The 25197-nt window shown below is 43.1% G+C and overlaps 1 protein-coding gene across 4 annotated transcripts in view; it reads right to left on the reverse strand.

The window, feature by feature from the left end:
- Positions 1–25197, reverse strand: part of cabin1 (calcineurin binding protein 1) — a 693325-nt gene that overhangs the window by 112077 nt on the left and 556051 nt on the right. For all 4 annotated transcript variants that reach the window (XM_063031768.1, XM_063031766.1, XM_063031767.1 and 1 more), the window contains exon 32: positions 19295–19369. In XM_063031768.1, coding sequence (XP_062887838.1) covers positions 19295–19369 — 75 coding nt within the window. The remainder of the gene's footprint in view (positions 1–19294; positions 19370–25197) is intronic.

A 25197-nucleotide genomic window follows, 5' to 3' on the forward strand; every position in this document is an offset into this window, starting at 1 on the left:
AGATACTACCTGTTACCTAAGCCTCTCATAATCTTATAAATCTCTATCAGATTTCCCTTAACCAACTGCTCCAAAGAAAACAAGTCACATTTGTCAAACCTATCCTAGCACATCCTCAAATCCAGAGAGCACCCTGGTAAACCTTGTCTGCACCCTCTCCAAGGCCTCAACATTTGTGCAAAAAACATTTCAGTAGTGTTTTAAAAAGTGAGCAGATTGAGAAGGGGTGGTCATTTCTTCGGCAGTTTGAATGGGGCACGACTGCGCAAGCGCATGAAAGTCGGCCTGTGAGACAGTGGGAGAGTTTAAAAAGCAGATTAACAGAGCGGGCAACTGAGTAGTGGGAGACAGAGTAGGAAGGCTTTGGCTCGAGAGGCTTCGGTGAGCAGAGGCTGAGGACAAGCTTGCTCCCAGTGAGGTAAGGCCTCTGCGCAGGCGCGTGACCTCAGAGCACAGAAGGCTTAAAAAGAACACCAACATATCCAGCGGGCAGCGGAGTGAGAGGGTGCAGAGTGATAGGACTTTGGCTCAACAGGCTTAAGCAGAAACAGGAAGAGGCTTCCTGCGACCACTGAGTCTCATAGTAAGTTACAGGTTTATTTATTTAGTAATAACAGTAGCATTAGAGGTATGCATCTAGGATTAGTGTTGTGCTTGGAGTGCCAGATGTGGGGACCCTGGGAGACTCCCAGCCTCCCCAAGGATTACATCTGCACCAGGTGCATTGAGATGAGGCTCCTTAAGGACCATGTTAGGGATCTGGAGCTGCAACTTGATGATCTTCAGCTAATTAGGGAAAGTGAGGAGGTGATGGATAATACCTATAGAGAGATAGTGGACAGCACCTCTGTGACAGTCCCCCTCAGAAATCGATATATCGTGTAGGGCTCTCAGTATACTAGATGGACTGTTAACTGTTGATCGCTTATTACCAAAATGGCTTCTCTGAAGTGTTATATTAAAATGGCTTCTCGCAATGTTAACTGCTGAGCAAGGGGTTCTCTGTAACTGCAATCTTTGGGTTATACAGTGTGATACTGGAAATTGTATTCATTTGTTAGCCAATGGAAGTCATGTTCTGTATCTTGTATATGTGTGCTGAGTTGAGGAGCGCGGGCTTTTTTCGGGAGGCGAGCAGAGAGGACGGACGTGTGAGGAACAGACAGTGGTTCCCGGGCGGCGGACACCAGACCTCGGGGGTTTGGAGGGTGGCCGGAGTCTCGGAAGGACGTTGTGGATGGAATTGGAGGCATGACCTCCAACGTAAACAACTACAATACAAGGCGCCACATAAGTAACTTATCAGTCTTGTGCACGTAATATTTTAAGTTACTTATGTGGCGCCTTTTCTTGTAGTTGTTTCTACTAACCCATCACCAAATATTTGCTATATAGATCTTTACTTGCACTTTGTATATTGTTTCATACTTGTGTCGTGGCTGATCATTGGGCGACTCACACCTTATCCGCACCAAAGCAATCGCACTGTTTGGCGGGGTTGACGGCTATTCACCCTAGGCAATGGGGGGGGGGGTCAGTGGGGCAAAGACCCTTACAATTGTTTTAGATACTGTTGGAGAGGTTGACCTGACAGAGGAAGACAACCGTGAACAGGACTCTGGCACTCTGCCCAGTGCCATGATCAAGAGAGCAAGGAGAAATGCAGTAGTTATAGGGGATTCCATAGTGAGGGGAACAGACAAGAGATTCTGTGAGCCGGACAAGGATACCCAGATGGTGTGTTGCCTCCCTAGTTCCAGGGTACAGGATGTCTCAGATCGGGTCCAGAGTATTCTGAGGAGAGAGGGCGAGCAGCCAGAAGTCTTGGTACATGTTGGTACCAATGACATAGATAGAAAAAGAGATGGGGTCCTGAAGGAAGATTACTGGGAGCTAGGAAGAAAATTGAAAAGCTGGATCTCCAGAGTAATAATCTCAGGATTACTGCCTGAGCCACGTGCTAATGAAGGTAAGAACAGCAGAATTAAGCAGATGAATGTGCGGCTAAGTAAGTGGTGCAGGGAGCAGGGCTTCATATTCTTGGATCACTGGGATCTATTTTGGGGGAGGTATGACATATACAAAAATGATGGGTTACACCTGAACTCAAAGGGTACTAATATCGTGGCGGAATTGTTTAATATAGCTGTTAGGGAGGGTTCAAACTAAGTCGGCAGGGGGAAGGAAACTAGGGTGTTCGGGTCGAGGAAGAGGAAAATAGAAATAAGTCAAAGATACTGTGCAGCAAAGATGGCAAGAAGGACAGGCAGGTGAATAGACAGGATAATTTGCTGTGCGATAGAAATATAGCAAAATCGGTAACAGATACTGATCTAAATGAACTGTACTTAAATGTACACAGCATTAGAAATAAAGTGGATGACCTTGTTCTACAGCTACAGGTTAAAAGATATGACATTGTGGCCATCACCGAGTTATGGCTAAATGATGGATGTGATTGGGAGCTGAATGTCCAAGGATACAGTGTATAGGAAAGATAGGAAGGTAGGTAAAGGGGGAGGCGTGGCCCTGATGGTAAGCAATGATATCAAATCACTAGAAAGAAAGGACATAGGATCAGAAGAGGTGCAATCCTTATGGGTCGAGTTAAGAAATGGCAAGGGTAAAAAGACACTAATAGCAGTTATATACAGGCCTCCAAACAGCAGCCGGGATGTGGACTACAAGTTACAGCTGGAAATAGAAAAAGCATGTCAGAAGGAAAATGTCAAGATAATTATGGGGGATTTTAATATGAAAGTGGATTGGGAAAGTCAGGAAGGTACTGGATCTCAGGAGAGGGAGTTTGTAGAATGCCTACGGGATGGCTTTTTGGAGCAGCTTGTCCATTACCACATCAGGGGATCGGCTGTTTTGGACTGGGTGCTGTGTAACGAACCTGAGGCGATTAGGGAGCTGGAGGTAATGGAACCCCTTGGAAGTAGTGATCATAATATGATTGAGTTCAGTTTCAAATTTGAAAAGGAGAAGCTGACATCAGGTGTATCGATATTTCGGTGGAACAAAGGAAATTACAGTGGTATGAGAGAGGAACTGGCTCAAGTCGATTGGAAAAGTAAGCTAGATGGAGGGACGGTAGAGCAGAATTGGATGAAATTCCTACAAGAAGTAAGGAGAGTGCAGGAAAAATATATTCCAAGAAAAAAGAAAATCATGAATGGAAAAATGACACAAATGTGGCTAACGAGAGAGGTTAAGGCTAAGATAAAAGCAAAAGAGACGGCGTACAAGGAAGCAAAAATTAGTGGGAAAACTGAGGATTGGGCGACTTTTAAAAATTTACAGAAGGAAACTAAGAAAATCATTAGGAAAGAAAAGATGAATTATGAAAGGAAGTTGGCAATTAATATAAAAAAGAATACTAAGAGTTTTTTTAAATATATGAAGAGTAGAAGAGTGATATAGGACCGATTGAAAATGATGCTGGAGAAATTATAATGGGTAACAAAGAGATGGCAAAGGAGCTAAATGAGTATTTTGCTTCCGTCTTCACAGGGGAAGACATTAGCAACATACCTGATAGCCAGAGGTCTCAGGGAACAGAATTAGGTACAATCAAGATTACTAGAGAGAAAGTGCTTGGGAAGCCAAATGGACCAAGAATAAATAAGTCTACCAGACCGGATGAGGTGCACCCACGGGTTCTGAAGGAGGTGGCTTTGGAGATTGTGGAGGCATTGGAAATGATCTTCCAGGAATCAATAGACTCTGGAATGGATCTGGAGGACTAGAAGGTCGCAAATGTAGTTCATAGTCATAGTCATACTCATACTTTATTGATCCCAGGGAAAATAGGTTTTCGTTACAGTTGCACCATAAATAATTAAACGGTAACAAAATCATAAATAATTAAATAGTAATATGTAAATTATGCCAGGAAATAAGTCCAGGACCAGCCTATTGGCTCAGGGTATCTGACCCTCCAAGGGAGGAGTTGTAAAGTTTGATGGCCACAGGGAGGAATGACTTCCTATGACGCTCTGTGTTGCATCTCGGTGGAATGAGTCTCTGGCTGAATGTACTCCTGTGCCCAACCAGTACATTATGTAGTGGATGGGAGACATTGTCCAAGATGGCATGGAACTTGGACAGCATCCTCTTTTCAGACACCACCGTCAGAGAGTCCAGTTCCATCCCCACAACATCACTGGCCTTACGAATGAGTTTGTTGATTCTGTTGGTGTCTGTTACCCTCAGCCTGCTGCCCCAGCACACAACAGCAAACATGATCGCACTGGCCACCACAGACTCGTAGAACATCCTCAGCATCATCCGGCAGATGTTAAAAGACCTCAGTCTCCTCAGGAAATAGAGATGGCTCTGACCCTTCTTGTAGACAGCCTCAGTGTTCTTTGACCAGTCCAGTTTATTGTCAATTCGTATCCCCAGGTATTTGTAATCCTCCACCATGTCCACACTGACCCCCTGGATGGAAACAGGGGTCACTGGTACCTTAGCTCTCCTCAGGTCTACCACCAGCTCCTTAGTCTTTTTCACATTAAGCTGCAGATAATTCTGCTCACACCATGTGACAAAGTTTCCTACTGTAGCCCTGTACTCAGCCTCATCTCCCCTGCTGATGCATCCAACTATGGCAGAGTCATCAGAAAACTTCTGAAGATGACAAGACTCTGTGCAGTAGTTGAAGTCTGAGGTGTAAATGGTGAAGAGAAAGGGAGACAAGACAGTGCCCTGTGGAGCCCCAGTGCTGCTGATCACTCTGTCGGACACACAGTGTTGCAAGCACACGTACTGTGGTCTGCCAGTCAGGTAATCAAGAATCCATGACACCAGGAAAGCATCCACCTGCATCGCTGTCAGCTTCTCCCCCGGCAGAGCAGGGCAGATGGTGTTGAACTCACTGGAGAAGTTCCGCTGTTTAAGAAAGGAGGGAGGCAGCAAAAAGAAAATTACAGACCTATTAGTCTGACATCAGTAGTTGGAAAGTTATTGGAGTTGATCCTCAAGGACGAGGTTATAAAATACCTCGAGGTACATGACAAGATAGGCCCAAGCCAGCATGGTTTCATGAAGGGAAGATCCTGCCTCACCAACCTATTGGAATTTTTTGAGGTAATCTCAAATAAGGTTGATAAGGGAGAGGCTGTGGATGTTGTGTATTTGAATTTTCAAAAGGCCTTCGATAAGGTGCCGCAGAAGAGGCTGCTTAATAAGATGAGAGCCCATGGAATTACAGGAAAGATATTGGAATGGGTGGAGCATTGGCTGATAGGCAGAAAGCAAAGGGTGGGAATAAAGGGATCGTATTCTGATGGGTTGCCGGTTACTAGTGGTGTTCTGCAGAGGTCGGTGTTGGGGCCGCTTCTTTTTACAATGTATATTGATGATTTAGATTATGGATTGTGGCTAAGTTTGCAGATGACACCAAGATAGGTAGAGGAGTAGGAAGTGTTGCAGAGAGACTTGATCAGTTTAGGAGAGTGGGCAAAGAAATGGCAAATGAAATACAATGTTGAGAAATGTACGGTTTTGTACTTCCAAATGTACTTCCAAAATGTACATTTTGGAAGAAGAAATAATCGGTCAGATTATTATTTAGATGGGGAGAAAATTCAAAAATCGGAAGTGCAAAGGGACTTGGGGGTCCTCATGCAGGATACCCTAAAGGTTAACCACCAGGTTGGATTGGCAGTAAGGAAAGCGAATGCTATGTTGGCATTCATTTCAAGAGGAATAGCGTATGAGAGTAAGGAGGTGTTGATGAGGCTCTATGGGGCACTGGTGAGACCTCTTTTGGAATACTGTGTGCAGTTTTGGGCCCCCTATCTTAGAAGGGATGCTCTAATGTTAAAGAGAGTTCAGAGAAGATTTACGAGGATGATTCCTGGAATGCAGGGGCTAACATATGAGGAGCGTTTGTCTTGGACCGAATTCATTAGATTATAGAAGAATGAGAGGGGATCTCATAGAAACATTTTGAATGTTGAAAGAGTTGGACAGAGTAGATGTGGAAAGGCTATTTCCCTTGGTGGGTGAGTCCAGGACAAAAGGCCACAGTCTTAGAATTAGAGGGTACCCATTTAAAACAGAGATGAGGAGAAATTTTTTAGCTAGAGGGTCATGGATTTACAGAACTCGTGGCCACATACAGCTGTGGAGGCCCGATCATTGAGGGTGTTTAAGGAGGAGATTGATAGATATCTAATTAGTCAGGGTATCAAGGGATATGGGGAAAAAGCCAGAAATTGGAACTGGATGGGAGAATAGTTTAGCTCATGGTGGAGTGGCAGAGCAGACTCGGTGGGCCGAATGGCCTACTTCTGCTCCTTTGTCTTGTTGTGATCTTGTTGTTAGCCATCATTCAAAATTCATGGTGATAAGTTCTTAAGTAAGTTCATGATGTTTCCTTTTTCTATTTCTTTTCCAGGCAGTCACTGGCAAGACCAACATCTATTGCCCATTCCTCATTCTTCTTGAGCAGGGCTCTGAACACTTCCTCTGATGAAGTTGCTCCCAGTGTTGTGGGGAGGAAGTTTCCAGATTTAGATGTGGGGATGATGAAGGAACAGCTATATTTTTTACAAGTCAGAATGGTGTATGACAGAGAGGAACTTGCAGGCGCTGGCATTTTATGTCCTTGGTGATAGGGATGCAGCAAGAGAAGCCCAGACAGGTGCATGTAGTGCACTTAGTAGGTGGTACACAATGCAGCCTCAATTTAACAGTGAAGGGAGTTATTTTTTATACTTTGAATAGGGTGTTATCAAGCGAATGCTTCTCAGGTACAGTAATGGAGCTATACACTTGGTCATTTTGCTCCTTGAAGAGAAAGGAAGTCACTCTCAACTCACTGCTGGGATTTAGCTCTTGGATCAAGGCTGATATGAAGCTGGATGCACTTGGACTTGGTGAAACCCAAACTGAGCCATGAGCAACTGATTACTCTTCAATCATTATTGATGGGAGTTGAAAATTCAACTGAGTAAAACAGATGTCATTCTTTGAAGAGAGTCAAACCAACACAATCAACTTATGCAAGGCTTCAAACTCCCACTGACGCTGAGGCGCACAAACTGAATGAACACACATACACAGTGAAGATGGAACTTTTGAACAGCATTTTATAAACGGGCCTTCCTCAGCTGCCAACAGGCAAGTGTTGTGTTGCTCACTCACTCCAAGTAATTCAGATTTAAAAGCTAGTGGTTTATCAGAGATCAGCAGTCAGAGAACAGTAAAGTAGGTACACAAGGAACATTAGTGCTTCTGCATTGGTCTGTGAATTGCACAGGGACAGAGTGAATTGCCAGGAAGGCAAGGGACCATCTTGACATATGCATGTGGGAGATCTGAACTGTAGTTCCTTTCTTAAGTGTACTGTGTACAATTAATTCTAATAATTCTATTATACTATGCTTCAGGTTTGATCTTTACATTAACATGCATATTTAACTTAGAAATACGGCATTGAAGAGACATTTTTAGAACTTCACACAGATTTCTAATGGAAAGCTTGAACCACAAGATTTGTGACATTTCCCTCAAGACAGGAAACAAAAGCAGCAGGAAAGCAGCAAATGAGTCATCAATTTATTGGAAGCCCATTAGGGTTGGAAGCCCTTCAGCACAATCTAAGACAGTGAACAGCAGAGGAAAAGTACCCGAGGACTTCAACTATAATACTGTGTTCTGCTATTGTAGCAACAAGACCCCAAGCATTAAGCAGAAAAATGAAATGGCCTAAACTTCACTGTAGAAAGGGAAGAAGATTGTACATACTGAAACATAATGCTTGGAGTCTCCAGTCTCTAGAGGGGAGTAAGCAGATATCTTACAGAAAGCGTCATTGCAACGGCACAGCAACACAGTGAGCCACTCAGAATATGTTATTTTGCAAGTGCTGGGTTTTTCTCCTCATATTAGAAACTTTGGACTATGCCACAGATATTAAAAGCATTCTAGGAATAAGCTGATTGAACACTAAGAGGAACAAAAACAGGAAAAGTTAAAAACTCTCAGTAATGCAGGCATCATTCATAGAGAGAGAAAGAGCCAATGCTTCAGATCAATAATGGGAAATGGAAACAAGCTGGTTTTAAGTTGCAGAGAAGGAAATGGTGGAATGAGCACAGGCAATGACCATGTTAGGGTGAAGATGTAGGTTATGCAACACAAAGTGCTGGAGGGACTCAGGTCAGCCAGCATCTATGAATGGAAATAAACAGCCAATGTTTCAGGCCGAGACCTGTCCCGATGAAGGGTGTCAGCCCAAAATGTTGACTTTGTTCCCCTCCATATATGCTGCCTGACCTGATGAGCTCCCCCAGCATTTTGTGTATTGCTCTGGATTTCCAGCATCTGCAGAATCACTTGTGTTTATAATGTGCTGATAACAATTACTTTTTGTGCCAGCAGTCAGACATAAAAGAAGCAAATGAATATTTTGGAATAGTCTGGTCAGAAGAGAAGTTTGGAAACACTCAGCACTTCGGGTAGAATCCATGGGGATAGAAAAGCCCAGTTAAGGTTATGTGGATGAGTGACCTTGTGTCAGAGGCAGCCAGCTCTAATACAAGCAGCAAAGGTCGAATTCAACTGATGTGCGCCCAGATAAGATGTGGTACTGCTCCTTGGCTTTACATTGAGCATCACTGTAACAGGGCAGGAAGGCACAGACAGAGAGGTCAGAGTGCAGTGAGGTGGAGATTTAATGTGACTGGCAGCTAGAAGCTTTGGTCATCACGGTCAGATGCTCTGCAAAGTAATCACCTGACCTGCATTTAGTTTTTCTCCCAGAGAGGAGCCCACAACATGAGCAACAAATGCAATGGACTACAAGTGACTTGCTGCTTTATTTGGAAAGACAAGTTTGGGAAGGGAAGAGGTCAATGGGCATTGTCCGCCATCAGTACATGAGGTGCTGCCTCAAGAAGGCAACATTCATCAAAGATCCCCATCGTCTGGGCCATGACACTTTCTCACAACTGTCATCCGACAGGAGGTACAGAATTCTTAAGTCCAACACCACAAGCTACTTCCTTTCAACTATTCAGTTCTTGAACCAGCTGGACAAAACCCTAATCACTACATAAAGTTTTACAACACTACAACCACTTTGTACGCAAATAACTTTGTTTCTTTTCTGTTCTATTTTCTTTCCTGTAGAACAATTGCGTATAATTTAAGTTTTTCTTGTGAATGCTGCTTATCCGATGCTGTGTGCTTGTGACGCTCAAATAGCATTCACCAAAGTTGCTCATATGTAAGTGTTGGAGCTGTAAACCTTTAACACCAGTATGATGCCAAGTCACAGGCCAGTCTTCCAGTGAAGTGAATATCAAAGTATTTCATTGCACCTGTACATAAATGTACCTATGCATACGACAATAAACTTGCCTTTGATGATTCTATGCTAGAGATGGATGCATGAATCAGGGAGTTGTGAATGAAATGGTTCCTTTGGAAATTGAAAGGGAAGGGACACGGAATTTTTTGGGAATTGGTGGAAATTATGGAGGTTGATTGGAGTACTGCACAGATGCAAAAGCAGTGTTCCTGTGCAGGTCCAACAGACAGCTTGAAAAAGCAACAAGTTTTTCGACGGGAGTCATTGATTGGAGTATTGCGCAGATGCAACAGGTGCGTACCTGCGCAGGGCTGACGAAGATTTTTGACAGGACACCCAGTCTCTATAAAAGAGAGGTAGCGCCTTGTGGGAGCAGTCATCGTTGGAGTAGTCTGAGGCAGAGTAGTACGGCTTTGGCTTAACAAGGCTTCAATGAGACAGAGGCAAGGTAAGTTCATTCCTTCTTTCTGATTCAACTCTTGAGGGAATAGGGAGTATTTCTACAGAGCCACCGTTCTGTTCTGGGTGTCAGATGTGGGATTTCCAGGAGACTTCCAGCCTCCCCGATGGCCACATCTGCACCAGGTGTATCGAAATGCAGCTCCTTAGAGACTGTATTAGGGAACTGGAGCTGCAACACGATGACCTTCGGCTTGTTAGGGAAAGTGAAGCAGCAACAGACAGGAGCTACGGGAAGGTAGTCACCAAGGCCACAGGACAGAGATAAATGGGTGACTGTCAGGAGAGGGAAGGGGGAATGTTAGATAGTGGAGAGCACCCCTGCGGCCGTCCCCTTCAACGATAAGATCTTCATTTTGAGTACTGCTGGGGGGAGGGGGTGTGGAATGACCTACCTGGGGGAAGCAACAGTGGCTGTGCCTCTGGCACTGAGTCTGGCCCTGTGGCTCAGAAGGGTTGAAAAATGAAGAGGACAGCAGCAGTAACACGGCACTCCATAGTTAGGGAGACAACAGGCGATTCTGTGGATACATAAAGGAAACACGGATGGCAGTTTGCCTCCCAAGGGCCAGGGCCCGCAATGCTTCTGGATGCATCCACAATATCCTGAAGAGGCAGGGAGAACAGCTAGAAGTTGTGGTACATATTGGCACCAAGGATATAGGTAGAAAAAGGGAGGAGGTCCTGAAAACAGAATACAGGGAGTTAGGAAAGAAGCTGAGAAGCAGGACCTCAAGGGTAGTAAGCTCAGGATTGCTGCCTGTGCCATGCAACAGTGAAGATAGGAATAGAATGAGGAAGCAGATAAATGTGTGGTTGAAGAATTGGAGCAGGGGATAGGGATTCAGATTTCTGGATAATTGGGACCTCCTCTGGGCCAGGTGTGACCAGTACAAAAAGGGCAGATCCAAGGGGGACCAATATTCTTGCGGGCAGATTTACTAGAACTTTTGGGAGTGATTTAAACTAATATGGTGGGTGGAGGGATGGGAACCAATATGAGAGAGCTAAGGATGAGCCAGCAGGTTTACAGGTAGATGATGGGTGTAACATGAATGTAAGGAAGGAGAAGCCAGTGACTGGGTATGAATGCAGAAAAAGCAAAGAGTTAAATTGTAGCACAGAGGCAAAATTCAAAAGGGCAAAGAATGCAGGATTGAAGATGCTGTATTTAAATGCATGTAGCATTCAGAATAAGGTGGACGAACTCATGGCACAGTTAGAGATTGGTCAGTATGACATTATGGGCATCACTGAGTCGTGGCTAGAAGAAGGCCATAGTGGGAGCTTAACATGAAAGGATATACCTTGTATTGAGTAGGCGATGGTGTGGCCCTGTTGGTAAAAGACAGAATTACATCTTTAGAAAGAGGTGACATAGGGTCAGAGAATCTTGAATCTTTGTGGGTGGAGATAAGAAATTGCAAGGGTGAAAAAAACATTATGGGAATCATATATAAGCCTCCAAATATCCAAGATATGGGGTTAAGATTGTAAAGGGAGCTGGAAAAGGCATGTCACAAGGGTAATGACACAATTGCAATGGGGGACTTCAATATGCAAAATCAGTTTGGGGTCAGATCGCAAGAGAGAGAATTTGTAGAAAGCCTACGAAATGGCTTATTAGAGAAGCTTGTGCTTGACACTACTTGGGGAAAGGCTATCTTAGATTGGATGTTGTGTAACAACCCAGATCTTGGTAGGGAGCTTAACATAAAGGGACCCTTAAGAAGCAGTTATCATCACATGATTGAATTCATACTGCAAATTGAGGTAGAAATCACATGTATCAGTATCACAATGGAATAAAGGGAATTACAAAGGCATGAGTGGGGAGCTTGCCTAGGTGGATTGGAGGAGGATACTGGCAGGGATGAGGGCAGAGCAGAGATGGCTGAAGTTTCTGGGAATAGTTCACAAGGCACAGGATAGATAAGTCTCCCAGAGGAAGAAGTTCTCGAATGGCAGGGATAGGCAATGATGGGCTGACAAAAGTAATCAAGGACTACTTAAAAGCCAAGCATATAAGGTAGCTAAGGTGAGTGGGAAGTTGCATGATTGGGAAGCTTTTAAAACTCAACTAAAAAAGCTATAAAAAGGGAAAAGATGAAATATGAGGGCAAACTAGCCAATAATATAAAGCAGAATACCAAAGATTTTTCCAGTTATATAAAGAGTAAAAGGGAGGTGAGAGTTGATATTGGACCACAGAAAAATGATGCTGGTGAGGTAGTAATGGCAGATGAACTTAATGGGTACTTTGCATCTCTCTTCACTGTGGAAGACACCAACAGTGTTCCAGAGGTCTGTGAGTGTGAGGAAGCAGGACTGAGTGCCATTGCTATTACAAATGAAAAAGTGCCAGGCAAACTGAAAGGTCTGAAGGTGGATAAGTCACTTGGACCAGGTGGACTACATCCCAGAGTCCTGAGAGAGGTTGCTGAAGAGATAATGGATGCATTGGTCATGATCTTTCAAAAATCACTTGATTCTGGTGTGGTCCCGCAGACTGGAGGATTGCAAATGTCACTCCACTCTTTAAGAAGGGAGGAAGGCAAAAGAAAGGAAATTATAGTCCAGTTAGCCTAACCTCAATGGTTAGGAAAGTATTGGAGTCCATTACTAAGGACGAGGTTTCAAGGTACTTGGAGAATAATGATAAAATAGGTCAAAGTCAACATGGTTTATGTAAAGGGAAGTCTTGCCTGACAAATCTATTAGAGTTATCTGAGGAGGTAACAATCAGGGTGAACAAAGGAGAGGCAGTGGATGTCACTTACTTGGATTTTCAGAAGGCAATTGATAAGGTGCCACACATGAGGCTGCTTAACAAGATAAAATCCTATGGCGTTACAAGAAAGATACTAGTATGTGTAGCAGAATGGCTGGCAGGCAGGAGGCAGCGAGTGGAAATAAAAGGGGGCCTTTTCTTGTTGGCTGCCGGTGACTAGTGGTGCTCCTCAGGGGCCAGTATTGGGACTGCTATTTTTCACATTGTTTGTCATTGATTTAGACAATGGAATTGATGGCTTTGTGGCAAAGTTTACAGATGATACGAAGATAGGTAGATGGTAGGTAGTGCTGAGAAAGAAACGTGGTTGCGTCAGGACTTAGACAAATTGGAAGAATGGGCAAAAAAGTGGCTGATGGAGTACAGTGTTGGGAAATGTATGATAACGCATTTTGGTAAAAGGTATAATAGTGCAGACTATTACCTAAATGGGGAGAAAATTCAAACATCAGAGGTGCAAAGGGAATTAGGTGTCCTCATTCAAGACTCCCAGATTAATTTACAGGTTGATCTGTAGTAAAGAACGCAAATGCAATGTTGGCATTTATTTCAAGGGGAATAGAATATAAAAGCAAAGAGAAAATGCTGAGCTAGTCAGGCCACACTTGGGAATATTGTCAACAGTTTTGACCCTGTATCTCAGAAAGGATGTGTTGTCTTTGGAGAGAGTTCAGGAGCTTCATGAGGATGATTCCAGGAATGAAGGGGTTAACATATGAAGAGCATTTGGGCAGCTCTGGAATTTAGAAAAATGCTGGGGGGGGGAGGTGGGGTCAGTGTGGATCTCATTGAAACCTACCATATGTTGAAAGGACTAGATAGGGTGGATGTGGAGAGGATGTTTCCTGAGGTGGGGGTATCTAGAACTCGAGGGCACAGCCTTAAAATTGAGGGTGTCCCTTCAGAACAGAGGTAAGGATGAATTTTTATAGTCAGAGAGTAGTGAATGTGTGGAATGCTCTGCCACAGACTGTGGTGGAGGCCAACTCCATGGGTATATTTAAGACGGAAGTTGGTTGTTTTCTGATTGGTTAAGGCATCAAAAGATATGGCAAGAAGGCAGGTGTTTGGGGTTGAGTGGGATCTGGGATCAGCCGTAATGGAATGGTGGAGCAGACTTGATGGGGTGAATGGCCTCATTCTGCTCCTAAGCCTTGTGTCTTATGATCTGTTGAGGTTGGCTGGTGGGGAGGAAGCTGAGGATATGGGAAGTCTATCCTTGTTCTGGCAGGAGGAAAGGCGAAAACTGCAGGAATCAGAAGGCTGAGTGTCCTACCAATCACAGTAGTAGAGGGAAAACCATAATGACACAAAGGTTGGGGGGTTGTGGATAGTATGGAGGGCTGTCAGAGGTTACAGCGGGACATCGATAGGATGCAAAACTGAGCTGAGAAATGGCAGATGGAGTTCAACCCAGATAAGTTTGAAGTGGTTCATTTTGGTAGGTCAAATATGATGGCAGAATATAGTATTAATGGTAAGACTCTTGGCAGTGTGGAGGATCAGGGGGATCTTAGTGTCCGAGTCCATAGGACACTCAAAGCTGCTGTGCAGATTGACTCTGTTGTTAAGAAGGCATACGGTGCATTGGCCTTCATCAATCATGGGACTGAGTTTAGGAGCCGAGAGGTAATGTTACAGTTATATTGGACCCTGGTCAGACGCCACTTGGAGTAGTGTGCTCAGTTCTGGTCACCTCACTACAGGAAGGATGTGGAAACCATAGAAAGGGTGCAGGGGAGATTTACAAGGATGTTGCCTGGATTGGGGAGCATGCCTTATGAGAATAGGTTGAGTGAACTCGGCCTTTTCTCCTTGGAGCAATGGAGGATGAGAGGTGACCTGATCGAGGTGTATAAGATGATAAGAGGCATTGATCATGTGGATAGTCAGAGACTTTCTCCCAGGGCTGAAATGACTAGCATGAGAGGGCACAGTTTTAAGGTGCTTGGAAGTAGGTACAGAGGGGATGTCATCGGCTAAGTTTTTTTTACACAGAGAGTGGTGAGTGTGTGGCATGGGCTGCCAGCGACGGTGGTGGAGGTGGATACGATAGGGGCTTTTAAGACAGCGGTCCCCAACCACCGGGCCGCAAAGCATGTGCTACCGGGCTGCGAGGAAACGATATGAGTTAGCTGCACCTTTCTCCATTCCCTGTCATGCACTGTTGAACTTGAACATAGGGTTGCCAACTGTCCCGTATTTGCCGGGATAGCCCGTATATTGGGCTAAATTGGTTTATCCCGTATTTGCCCCGCTAAGGTAGAGCACTCCTATGAAACCTTTCATGTCGAAATGGCATGAACCTAACAAATCATACCAAGTAACACATAAAACCGAAAATAAATAACACTAACATATAGTAAAAGCAGGAATGATATGATAAATACACAGCCTATATAAAGTAGAAATAATGTATGTACAGTATAGTCAGAAAGATGAAGGCCAAACCCATTTGTGGGGGGAAAAAAATCGGTACGTACGCGTACACGCACGCGCACATCATGCATGCGCACACAGGTGCCCGCGCAAGGCTTCATGGTCATGGTAGTCTTTCCTGGGGTAAAGTGTCCCGGGATTTGACTGCTACTTTTGTCCCTTATTTGGGAGTGAGAAAGTTGGCAACCCTAACTGCAAAAGACATGTTGAAGTGAGTTTAACCCTACTCGAACATCCGCCCCCCCACCCCCTCCCCCCGGTCGGCCAGTCCGCAAGAATATTGTCAATATTAAACAGGTCCGCGTTGCAAAAAAGGTTGGGGACTCCTGTTTTAAGAGACTCCTGGATAGGTACATGGAGCTTAGAAAAATAGAGAACTATGGGTAACCCAATGTAATTTCTCAGGTATGGACATGTTCGGCACAGCTTTGTGGGCCGAAGGGCCTGTATTGTGCTGTAGGTTTTCTATGTATCTATAATTATGGAAAAAGGATGGGCCCCTATTGGTATGAAATGTCTCATCAGAGCAAACGCTGTGGAGACATTGAGAAACTGGAGAATGGAAACAGTGTGGGAGGAGCTGTAGTTGACTCAGCTGTGGGAATCTGTGGACTTTTAATGGATATTGGTTTCAACAAAAATAGAAAATGTTGGATCCGTCACCAGGCCAGACAGCATTGTTAAGGCTAGTGCTGGAACGTGCTGTTCTTTTCCAGGCACAGGGAATGCATCTTGTTTCAAGCATTGTTTGAAAAAAATAGCATTTGTGCATGTATCAGCAGTTTTGCCACCATCACCTGGGTCTGAGAGGGTGTGAAAGCAGTTTGTGGCCTGATGCGAGCACTGCTGGTTAAACCAGACTGCACAGTGCAAAGGAGATGTTTCTCTTCCCTCAGCATCTCCTCTTGTGACAGTGGCACAATCACTTACTAACAAATAAAATGAAAACCACACATTTGAAAAAGATACTTTGATATTCACTTCACTGGAACACTGGCTTGTGACTTGGCCTCATACTGGTGTGAAAGGTTTAGAGCTCCAACACATACATATGAACAACTTTGGTGAATGCTATTTGAGAGTTCACAACTCATTATGAAGGAGCACATCTGGGTAATTTATAAGCATAGGCTGTGAAAACCACAGATCTTTTCTTTTTTTTTGAGGTGACAAGACTATAATGAAGTGATCTCAACAGCTCTAGTGGAGAAGTGTCACTTTTGTCAGTCTGCTATATTCTGTTGACAGACTCTAAATAACTCATGGTCAGCAAAATGATATTAATCAAATTTAAACTTTTTTTTAAGGAAGAGTTTCTTCAAGCTGAACCATTGACTCAGGTAACCTGCATCTTCAGAGGTGGGATTACACTGATCAGGGAGGTTAAACCACATTCTGCTGATAAGATCGCAGGAAGCTGTTGCTGTTGACATGTCAGTTATCACACAGACCTTCCTGGCTGTTGCCTATTTGCATCTGCTTTTTCAGATTGCAGATCAAGTTCTCCTTTCCTTCAAATTGGTACTGTTTCCAAGTATTACTGGGAAATCAGAAACATTTTCAAATGCTTGCAGTAATTTCAATAAAGCTATTTATTTGTTTACAAATGCAGTAGCACAATTTTATTCCATTCAAGGGTTGTCATTACTATGCAGAACCTGGTTTTGACAGTTTACGCTTGAGACTGGGAAAGCAAGGAATTATGACCCATTTCAAATTTACTGATAACAAACAACAAAGGACCTCTTTTCCGTAGTACTAACATAAACACGTATGCAAAAATAATGAGCAAGCTTCAAATTGCAACATGCGAGTATGCAAGTTGTAACGTTTGTGCCCTGTGGTTTCCTATAGAGTGACAACATGCAGAGCGTGCAGTGTAACACATGGGAAACACTGAGAGCTCTAAAAGCTATGCCTATTTTATTAGATGCTCTTAAAGATTAGCTTTATTTGTCATATGTACATCAAAGCATATGTCATTTACATAAAATGTGTCCTTTATATCAAATCAAATTAGCGAGGATCATGTCGGGCAGCCCACAAATGTCACCACGTTTCCAGCACCAGCCAAGTTTCCCCACAAATTACTATTGGAAAGTGGGAGGAAACTGGAGCACCCGGTGGAAATGCACACGTCACGAGGAGAACATGAAAACCATTTACAGACAGCGGTGGGTCTGGAAGCAATGCACTAACTACTAACGACTGTGCTGCCATTCCGCCCCAATCATACCAATGCACTGTCAAACAGTTCTCTTACACTTATCACAGAAACCACACCACAGAGACGTATTGCATAACGCTTGCTTTGTTCCAGATCATTCTCCCTTCGCTTCCAGAGTTGGCCAAGCCAGACTTAAGTTATGCTGAGGCTCACTATTCTGTACGAGTGCATCCTCCCACTGAGTGCACAATTGATCTGTAGCTTGGAATACATCCTGTGAGTCTAAGGCACCAGACCTTTTGCTATGTATACTGATCTCTCAGCTCCTCTATCTGAGGCTGGATGAAAATGTGAAGCAATTTTGATGCCATTTCATTTCACAAACTGAAATGACTGAAGTGATTGAAGTTATGGACCACTTTCTGATACATTCTCCCTAGGAAGACCAAGATGGGGTCATGGGTCAGAATCAGAACCAGGCCAAGACACTAGCTTTTTCTACACTGTTCAGCTCCACTTGTGTAGATGGCTTTGGACTCGACTTTGACTTTCCAGCAGTGCTAAAACTGGAGAGTGTTCAAAGGAGGTTCACGAAAATGATTCCACGATTGAATAGTTTATCATATGAAGAGCGTTTGATTGCTCTGGTCTTGTATTCACAGGAATTCAGAATAATGAGGGCTGTTCTCATTGAATGGTGAAAGGCCTTGATAGAGTGGATGTGGACAGGATGCTTCCTATAGCGGCAGAGTCTAAGATCAGAGGACACAGACTCAGAATACAGGGGCACCCTTTGAGAATGGAGATGAAGAGGAATTCCTTTAGTCCAAGAATGGTAAATCTGTGGAATTCGTTGCCACAGGCAGCTGTGGAGGCCAAGTCGTTATGTATACTTAAGGCAGAGGTTGATAGATTCTTGATTGGTCAGGGCATGAAAAGATATGAGGAGAAGGCAGGAGATTGGGGCTGAGAGGAGAATTGGATCAGCCATGATCAAATGGCAGAGCAGTCTCAATGGGCCAAAAGGTCTAATTTTGCTCCTATATCTTATCAGCTCATGGTGACAGTCCCATTGTGAGGTCTGGCAGTAATCCAGCATAATATTGGACCATGCTAGAGAAAGAATGTCATTTGTTAATATTGTCTATTTTCTAGCTTTGACAATGGCCTTGCCCTTCTCCAGGTAGTCTCCCAAAGCCATTTCTTTCTACACAGCTATATTTACTCTTCTGCACACAAAACCTAGTGAATGCTTCCTCAAGGATTCTTGCTCATGTAAATGTAAACAGTTTTATCTGCTTCAGGTACCACCATGACCACAGTGGTTATTCAATCAGACTGTGAAGCTTTGGCCTTCACACTGTGTCACTTGGTTTGTTCACTTCCTCCTCTACTTACTCTTTCAGTGCTCTGGGTCTACAGCCACTTGCTTTGATGTTTGGCCTCATGTCTATGTGGGTTTTGTAGATATGAACACATCTACAGTTGTCCTCAAACCTGTTTGCCCATTCCTTCAATCCATTTTTAATTCTCTGACCTATTCATTATACTCCTATAGTGAGAGGGACATAGAGAACAAGCATGTGAGTGAGTGAGTGTGTGCATGCAGGCCAACATGGGAGCACAAATCAATGACAGCAAGGAAGTGTATAAGAGGATAAATGCGAAAAAGCTTTGCAGTCTATGACATGAGGCACAGCATATTCACAGTGTCACCAGGCTGCTTGGCTACTGCTGAAGCTGTCACATCACACTGCCAAAGCCCTCAATAAACTGTACCTCATTCTGTCGCCTCTGATAACCCCTAACAATAGGAACCATCAAAATCCTGCTCTGAAATTAGTATATCATATGTCTCACACTTACCTTTGATCAGTGTAGTTACCCTAAGTTTCAGATATTTCTGTCTAGCATATTCACTTCACAGCCACCAGCCACAAGTTGTGTAGTCTAAATAATGAACAATGTTTTATACCAGAAATTTTCTTTCTACAGAATCTGGGTATAAACTAGAAGATTGACAATTTCAAGACACAAACATCAACACATAACATTTGCACGAACACTCAGTTCCCATCACCCCAGTGAGCTTACAACCTGTATTAGTTACCTGCTTCTGTGTTGATGTGGCCATTTGCAGTTGGCAGAACTTCATGGCTTGCTCTAAAGCCACATCTTCATCAACCTGGCAAAGAAAAAAAGATGATAAAATAAACATGAGAAACCACAACATCTTACAGGAATTCTCAAGCATCAAATTAATGTCCTTGGTACTAACAGTACAGGGGTAAAGGGGTGGGTAGTGGGGGGGCATTGTGAATGCCATTACAGTGAAGTCACAATTACCACTGGTTCAGTTACAACTGAAACGTCGTGCCCAGACTTTAGGGAAGCTATGAAGACTTCAGAGAAGGTGCAGAAAAGATTTTAAAAAGTGATTACAGATATGAGGGACTTTTTTTTTGCAGAAAAACCGGACAAACAGGCTTTGTTCTCTTAGGTACATATAAGGAGATCTGATATGGGCTTTTAAAATTATAACACAAACAAATAGACTTAGATAAAGAGAAATTGTTTTGCAGAACAATCTGGAACAAGAGGACACTGAGTGAAGTGCTTGGCAAAGGAACTGAAAGAGACTTGAGGATTTTTAGAATTTTATACAGCAAGTGGTTGGCTGCCAGGTATAATAATGGAAGCAAACAGTAGTGCTCGATTACAGAATTAGTAGCTGCAAGAAACTAATAAGTAGCTGCAAGAAAAGAATTTGCAACACTTTAGGATAGAGTGAGATTATTTGAATAGGTCATACATTGAACCAATGGACCAAATGGCCCAATACTGTACTGTGATCCTGTAATTTAGGTTAAGTTCCTGACAAGAACACAAATGTTTTTAATCTACTAAAAATGATGAGACCCAACAAGCTGTTTCTGCTTCCTCATGTACCTCAACCACTTCTTGCAATGGAACAGCACAATGGATTTGTGTAATGCTCTAATTAAAAAATCCTCTTTTCAGATGAAGTCCCGGGAACAATTTGGATGGAGCAAATTTTTAATTGACTCATCAAATAGTAAATCCTTCAGTCAGATAACCTGGAGGCGCTAAAAAAAAACTATAGAAACCATAGAAAAACTACAGCACAGAAACAGGCCTTTTGGCCCTTCTTGGCTGTGTCGAACCATTTTCTGCCTAGTCCCACTGACCTGCACACAGACCATATCCCTCCATACACCTCCCGTCCATGTATCTGTCCAATTTATTCTTAAATGTTAAAAAAGAACCCGCATTTACCACCTCATCTGGCAGCTCATGCCACACTCCCACCACTGGGAAGAAGCCCCCCCTAATGTTCCCTTTAAACTTTTCCCCCCTCACCCTTAACCCATGTCCTCTGGTTTTTCTCTCCCCTTGCCTCAGTGGAAAAAGCCTGCTTGCATTCACTCTATCTATACCCATCACAATTTTATATACCTCTATCAAATCTCCCCTCATTCTTCTACGCTCCAGGGAATAAAGTCTAACCTATTCAACCTTTCCCTGTAACTGAGTTTCTCAAGTCCCGGCAACATCCTTGTAAACCTTCTCTGCACTCTTTCAACCTTATTTATATCCTTCCTGTAACTTGGTGAACAAAAGTGAATGCAATACTCCAGATTCGGCCTCACCAATGCCTTATACAACCTTATCATAACATTCCAGCTCTTATACTCAATAGTTTGATTAATAAAGGCCAATGTCCCAAAAGCTCTCTTTACGACCCTATCTACCTATAATGCCACTTTTAGGGAATTTTGTATCTGTATTCCCAGATCCCTCTGTTCCACTGCACTCCTCAGTGCCTTACCATTAACCCTGTATGTTCTACCTTGGTTTGTCCTTCCAACGTGCAATACCTCACACTTGTCTGTATTAAACTCCATCTGCCATTTTTCAGCCCATTTTCCCAGCTGGTCCAAGTCCCTCTGCAGGCTCTGAAAACCTTCCTCACTGTCCACTACACCTCCAACCTTTGTATCATCAGCAAATTTGCTGATCCAACTTACCACATTATCATCCAGATCATTGATATAGATGACAAATAACAATGGACCCAGCACTGATCCCTGTGGCACACCACTAGTCACAGGCCTCCACTCAGAGAAGCAATTCTCTACTACCACTCTTTGGCTTCCTCCATTGAGCCAATGTCTAATCTAATTTACCACCTCTCCACGTATACCAAGCGACTGAATCTTCCCAACTAACCTCCCATGCGGGACCTTGTCAAAGGCCTTACTGAAGTCCATGTAGACAATATCCACTGCCTTCCCTTCATCCACTTTCCTGGTAACCTCCTCGAAAAACTCCAATAGATTGGTCAAACATGACCTACCACGCAAAAAGCCATGTTGACTCTCCCTAATAAGTCCCTGTCTATCCAAATGCTTGTAGATTCTGTCTCTTAGTACTCCCTCCAATAACTTACCTACTACTGACATTAACTACCGGCCTATAATTTCCCAGATTACTTTTCAATTCTTTTTTAAACAACGGAAAAAAATGATCCACTCTCCAATCCTCCGGCACCTCACCTGCAGACAGTGACATTTTAAATATTTCTGCCATTTCAACACTAGTCTCCTTCAAGGTCCGAGGGAACACCCTGTCAGATCCTGGGGATTTATCCACTTTAATTTTCCTCAAGATAGCAAGCATCTCCTCCTTTTCCCTCTGTACAGTTTCCATGATCTCACTACTTGTTTCCCTTAATTCCATAGACTTCATGCCAGTTTCCTTAGTAAATACAGACGCAAAAAACCTATTTAAGATCTCCCCCCATTTCCTTTGGTTCCGCACATAGCTGACCACTCTGATCTTCAAGAGGACCAATTTTATCCCTTACAATCCTTTTGCTCTTAATATACCTGTAAAAGCACTTTGGATTATCCTTCACTTTGACTGCCAAGGCAACCTCATGTCTCCTTTTAGCCCTCCTGATTTCTTTCTTAAGTATTTTCTTGCACTTCTTATACTCCTCAAGCACCTTATTTACTCCCTGTTTCCTATACATGTCATACAACTCCCTCTTCTTCTTTATCAGTTGCAATATCCCTTGAGAACCAAGGTTCCTTATTCACATTCACTTTGTCTTTAATCCTGACAGGAACATACAAGCTCTGCACTCTCAAAATTTCTCCTTTGAAGGCTCCCCACCTACCGATCACATCTTTGCCAGAGAACAACCTGTCCCAATCCACGCTTTTTAGATCCTTTCTCATTTCTTCAAATTTGGCCTTCTTCCAGTTCAGAACCTCAACCCTAGGACCAGATCTATCCTTGTCCATAATCAAGTTGAAACTAATGGTGTTATGATCACCGGAACCAAAGTGCTCCCCTACACACACTTCCGTCACTTGTCCTAACTCATTTCCTAACAGGAGATCCAATATTGCATCCCCTCTAGTTGGTACCTCTATATATTGATTTAGAAAACTTTCCTGAACACATTTTACAAACTCTAAACCATCTAGACCCCTAACAGTATGGGAGTCCCAACCAATATATGGAAAATTAAAATCCCCTACCGCCACAACTTGATGTTTCCTGCAGTTACCTGCTATCTCTCTGCAGATTTGCTCTTGCAATTCTCGTTGACTATTGGGTGGTCTGTAATACAATCCCACTAATGTGGCCATACCTTTCCTGTTTCTCAGCTCCACCCATAAGGACTCAGTAGACAAGCCCTCTAATCTGTCCTGCCTGAGCACTGCTGTAATATTTTCTCTAACAAGCAATGCTACTCCCCCACCTTTCATTCCTCTGCCTCGATCACATCTGAAACATCGGAACCCTGGAATATTAAGCTGCCAGTCCTGCCCCTCCTGTAGCCAAGTTTCACTAATTGCTATAACGTCATAATTCCACGTGTCAATCCACGCCCTCAACTCATCCGCCTTCCCCGCAATACTCCTAGCATTGAAATATATACACCTCAGAAGATTTTTACCACCACTCACAACCTTTCTATTAGCGGATTTGCTTGAACTTTTAACATCATTTATTTTCACCCCAGCCACACTGTCAGCTCTGGCACTCTGGTTCCCATCCCCCTGCAAATCTAATTTAAAGCCTCCCCAATTTATTATTGTCTCTGTTCACTGTCTGGATAAAGTGGTACAATACTGCAGCTACCAATAAGTTTATTTCTGACTCTTCAAAACCATAGGACAACTTCATACTCTAGTGTAAAAACATAGCAGCCTCTGACAAACAGCATTGCAATAAGTTATGTAACTTAGGTACACTGTTTTCTTTAATGATATTGCAAGTAGCCAAGTGTGAATTCTCTAGCTCTTCCTCCTATGACCATAGATTGTCCAATGAAGAAAGCAGAAAGAGAGCCTCAGAATGCCCAATACAGTATCTGAGGTGGAATGCCTATCAGTACTGCACTGAGAACATCACTGGAATGGAATTGAACCTAGCATTAGAGGTTTTCTCATGTATGAATGAAAACTCAATCCCAACCCAAAGTGAGCCACGTCTGAGGATTTATAATTCTTTCCCCAAGGTATAATGATCCCAAACATGATATTAATCTGCTTCAAGACAGAACACCAAATCTTGATTAGGAGCAGAGGGAACATACAGTAATACTTAGCCAATCATCCTCACCTGAGCAAGGCAAGTAAAGCACATCACAATCCCACATGTTCTGCTGCCATCAGCATTTATACTTACCTTTCATAGGCATTTCAAACATTTGGCCACTGTCTTCAATAATAATGGACAACATGCACAATGCTAACTAATAATGTTAATTACTTTTAAGGATTACATGATGATCTGTGGCTTGTTCTTTTGTATGTGTTGATTATGAGATATGTGGGGGTGATGGCAGTGTAGCTGGGATCATAGTTGGGAAATGATGACTTATATCTGTACTGAATAATTAAAGTGTATTGACAACACTCTCAAATGTCAAGAGGTTGAGTAATGACAAAGGAATTAGTCTATTTAACAACAAAGTCAAACTGAATTAGAAATGAGTTATTTAAAGAATAGACATACAATAACCACAGTGACATCTGAAAATCAATGTAAATACTCCAGAAAACTGCAAGCAATAGTTGTGCATAACATCAGTCTCTGTCACTTGCAGTTACATGGGAAGCAAATTGAAATGATAGGAGTTCACCTTGTCTTTCCCACACTGGCTGCAGATCACCACTTTCTAATGACTGAGAAACATGCCTACTCTGCCAAGAAACGCCCTTCCTTCTCCAGTCTCCTCAGCTGGTTATCATTTCTAAATTTCTAAGTTTAAGGCAGTCATCATTGGGTCAAGGCAGGTGCGGGATATGATTAGAAAGAATTCTCCAAAACATGACAGCAAAGATGGCAGGAACAGGTGGGATTAGATATTGGAGTATCATGTAGATATCCTTTACTGGCTAGTTTAACCATTGTTGCCATAGTATATACTAAATTTTTGCTGTAACTGGAAGCACGCAAAGGGATCCTCCAATGATAGTTATCTTTCCTTTCTTGGGTATTGATGTTTCCATACGTGGCCATGATGTAACCAGTCAGGAGACTCTCCACTGTGCTTCTATCGAAGGTTGTCAAAAACTTTAGATGACATGCTGAATTTGCACAAACTCCTAAGAAAGTCGAGGCTGTGGGTGCAACTTGCTATCTGTACTCTGTAACTGATGATTGTGCTTCTTTGTGATGGCACTTAGTCACATCCTCTGAAGTGATAACGCCAAGGATTTTGAAGTTACTGACCCTCTCCACCTGTGATCCTATAATGAGGACTGGCTCATGGACCTCTGGTTCCTTCCTCCTGTCATCAATAATCAGCTCTTTGGTTTTGCTGTAGTTGAGTGAGCGGTTGTAATTGTGGCACATTCATACAGATTTTCAATCACTTTCCTACATGTTGATTCATCACCACCTTTAATGTGACCAACAACAGTGGTGTTATCAGCAAGCAAAGTCATACGTATAAAGCCATAGAGCATA

The sequence above is a fragment of the Mobula hypostoma genome, chromosome 23 (genome assembly GCF_963921235.1).
Source record: "Mobula hypostoma chromosome 23, sMobHyp1.1, whole genome shotgun sequence".
Lineage (NCBI taxonomy): Eukaryota > Metazoa > Chordata > Chondrichthyes > Myliobatiformes > Myliobatidae > Mobula > Mobula hypostoma.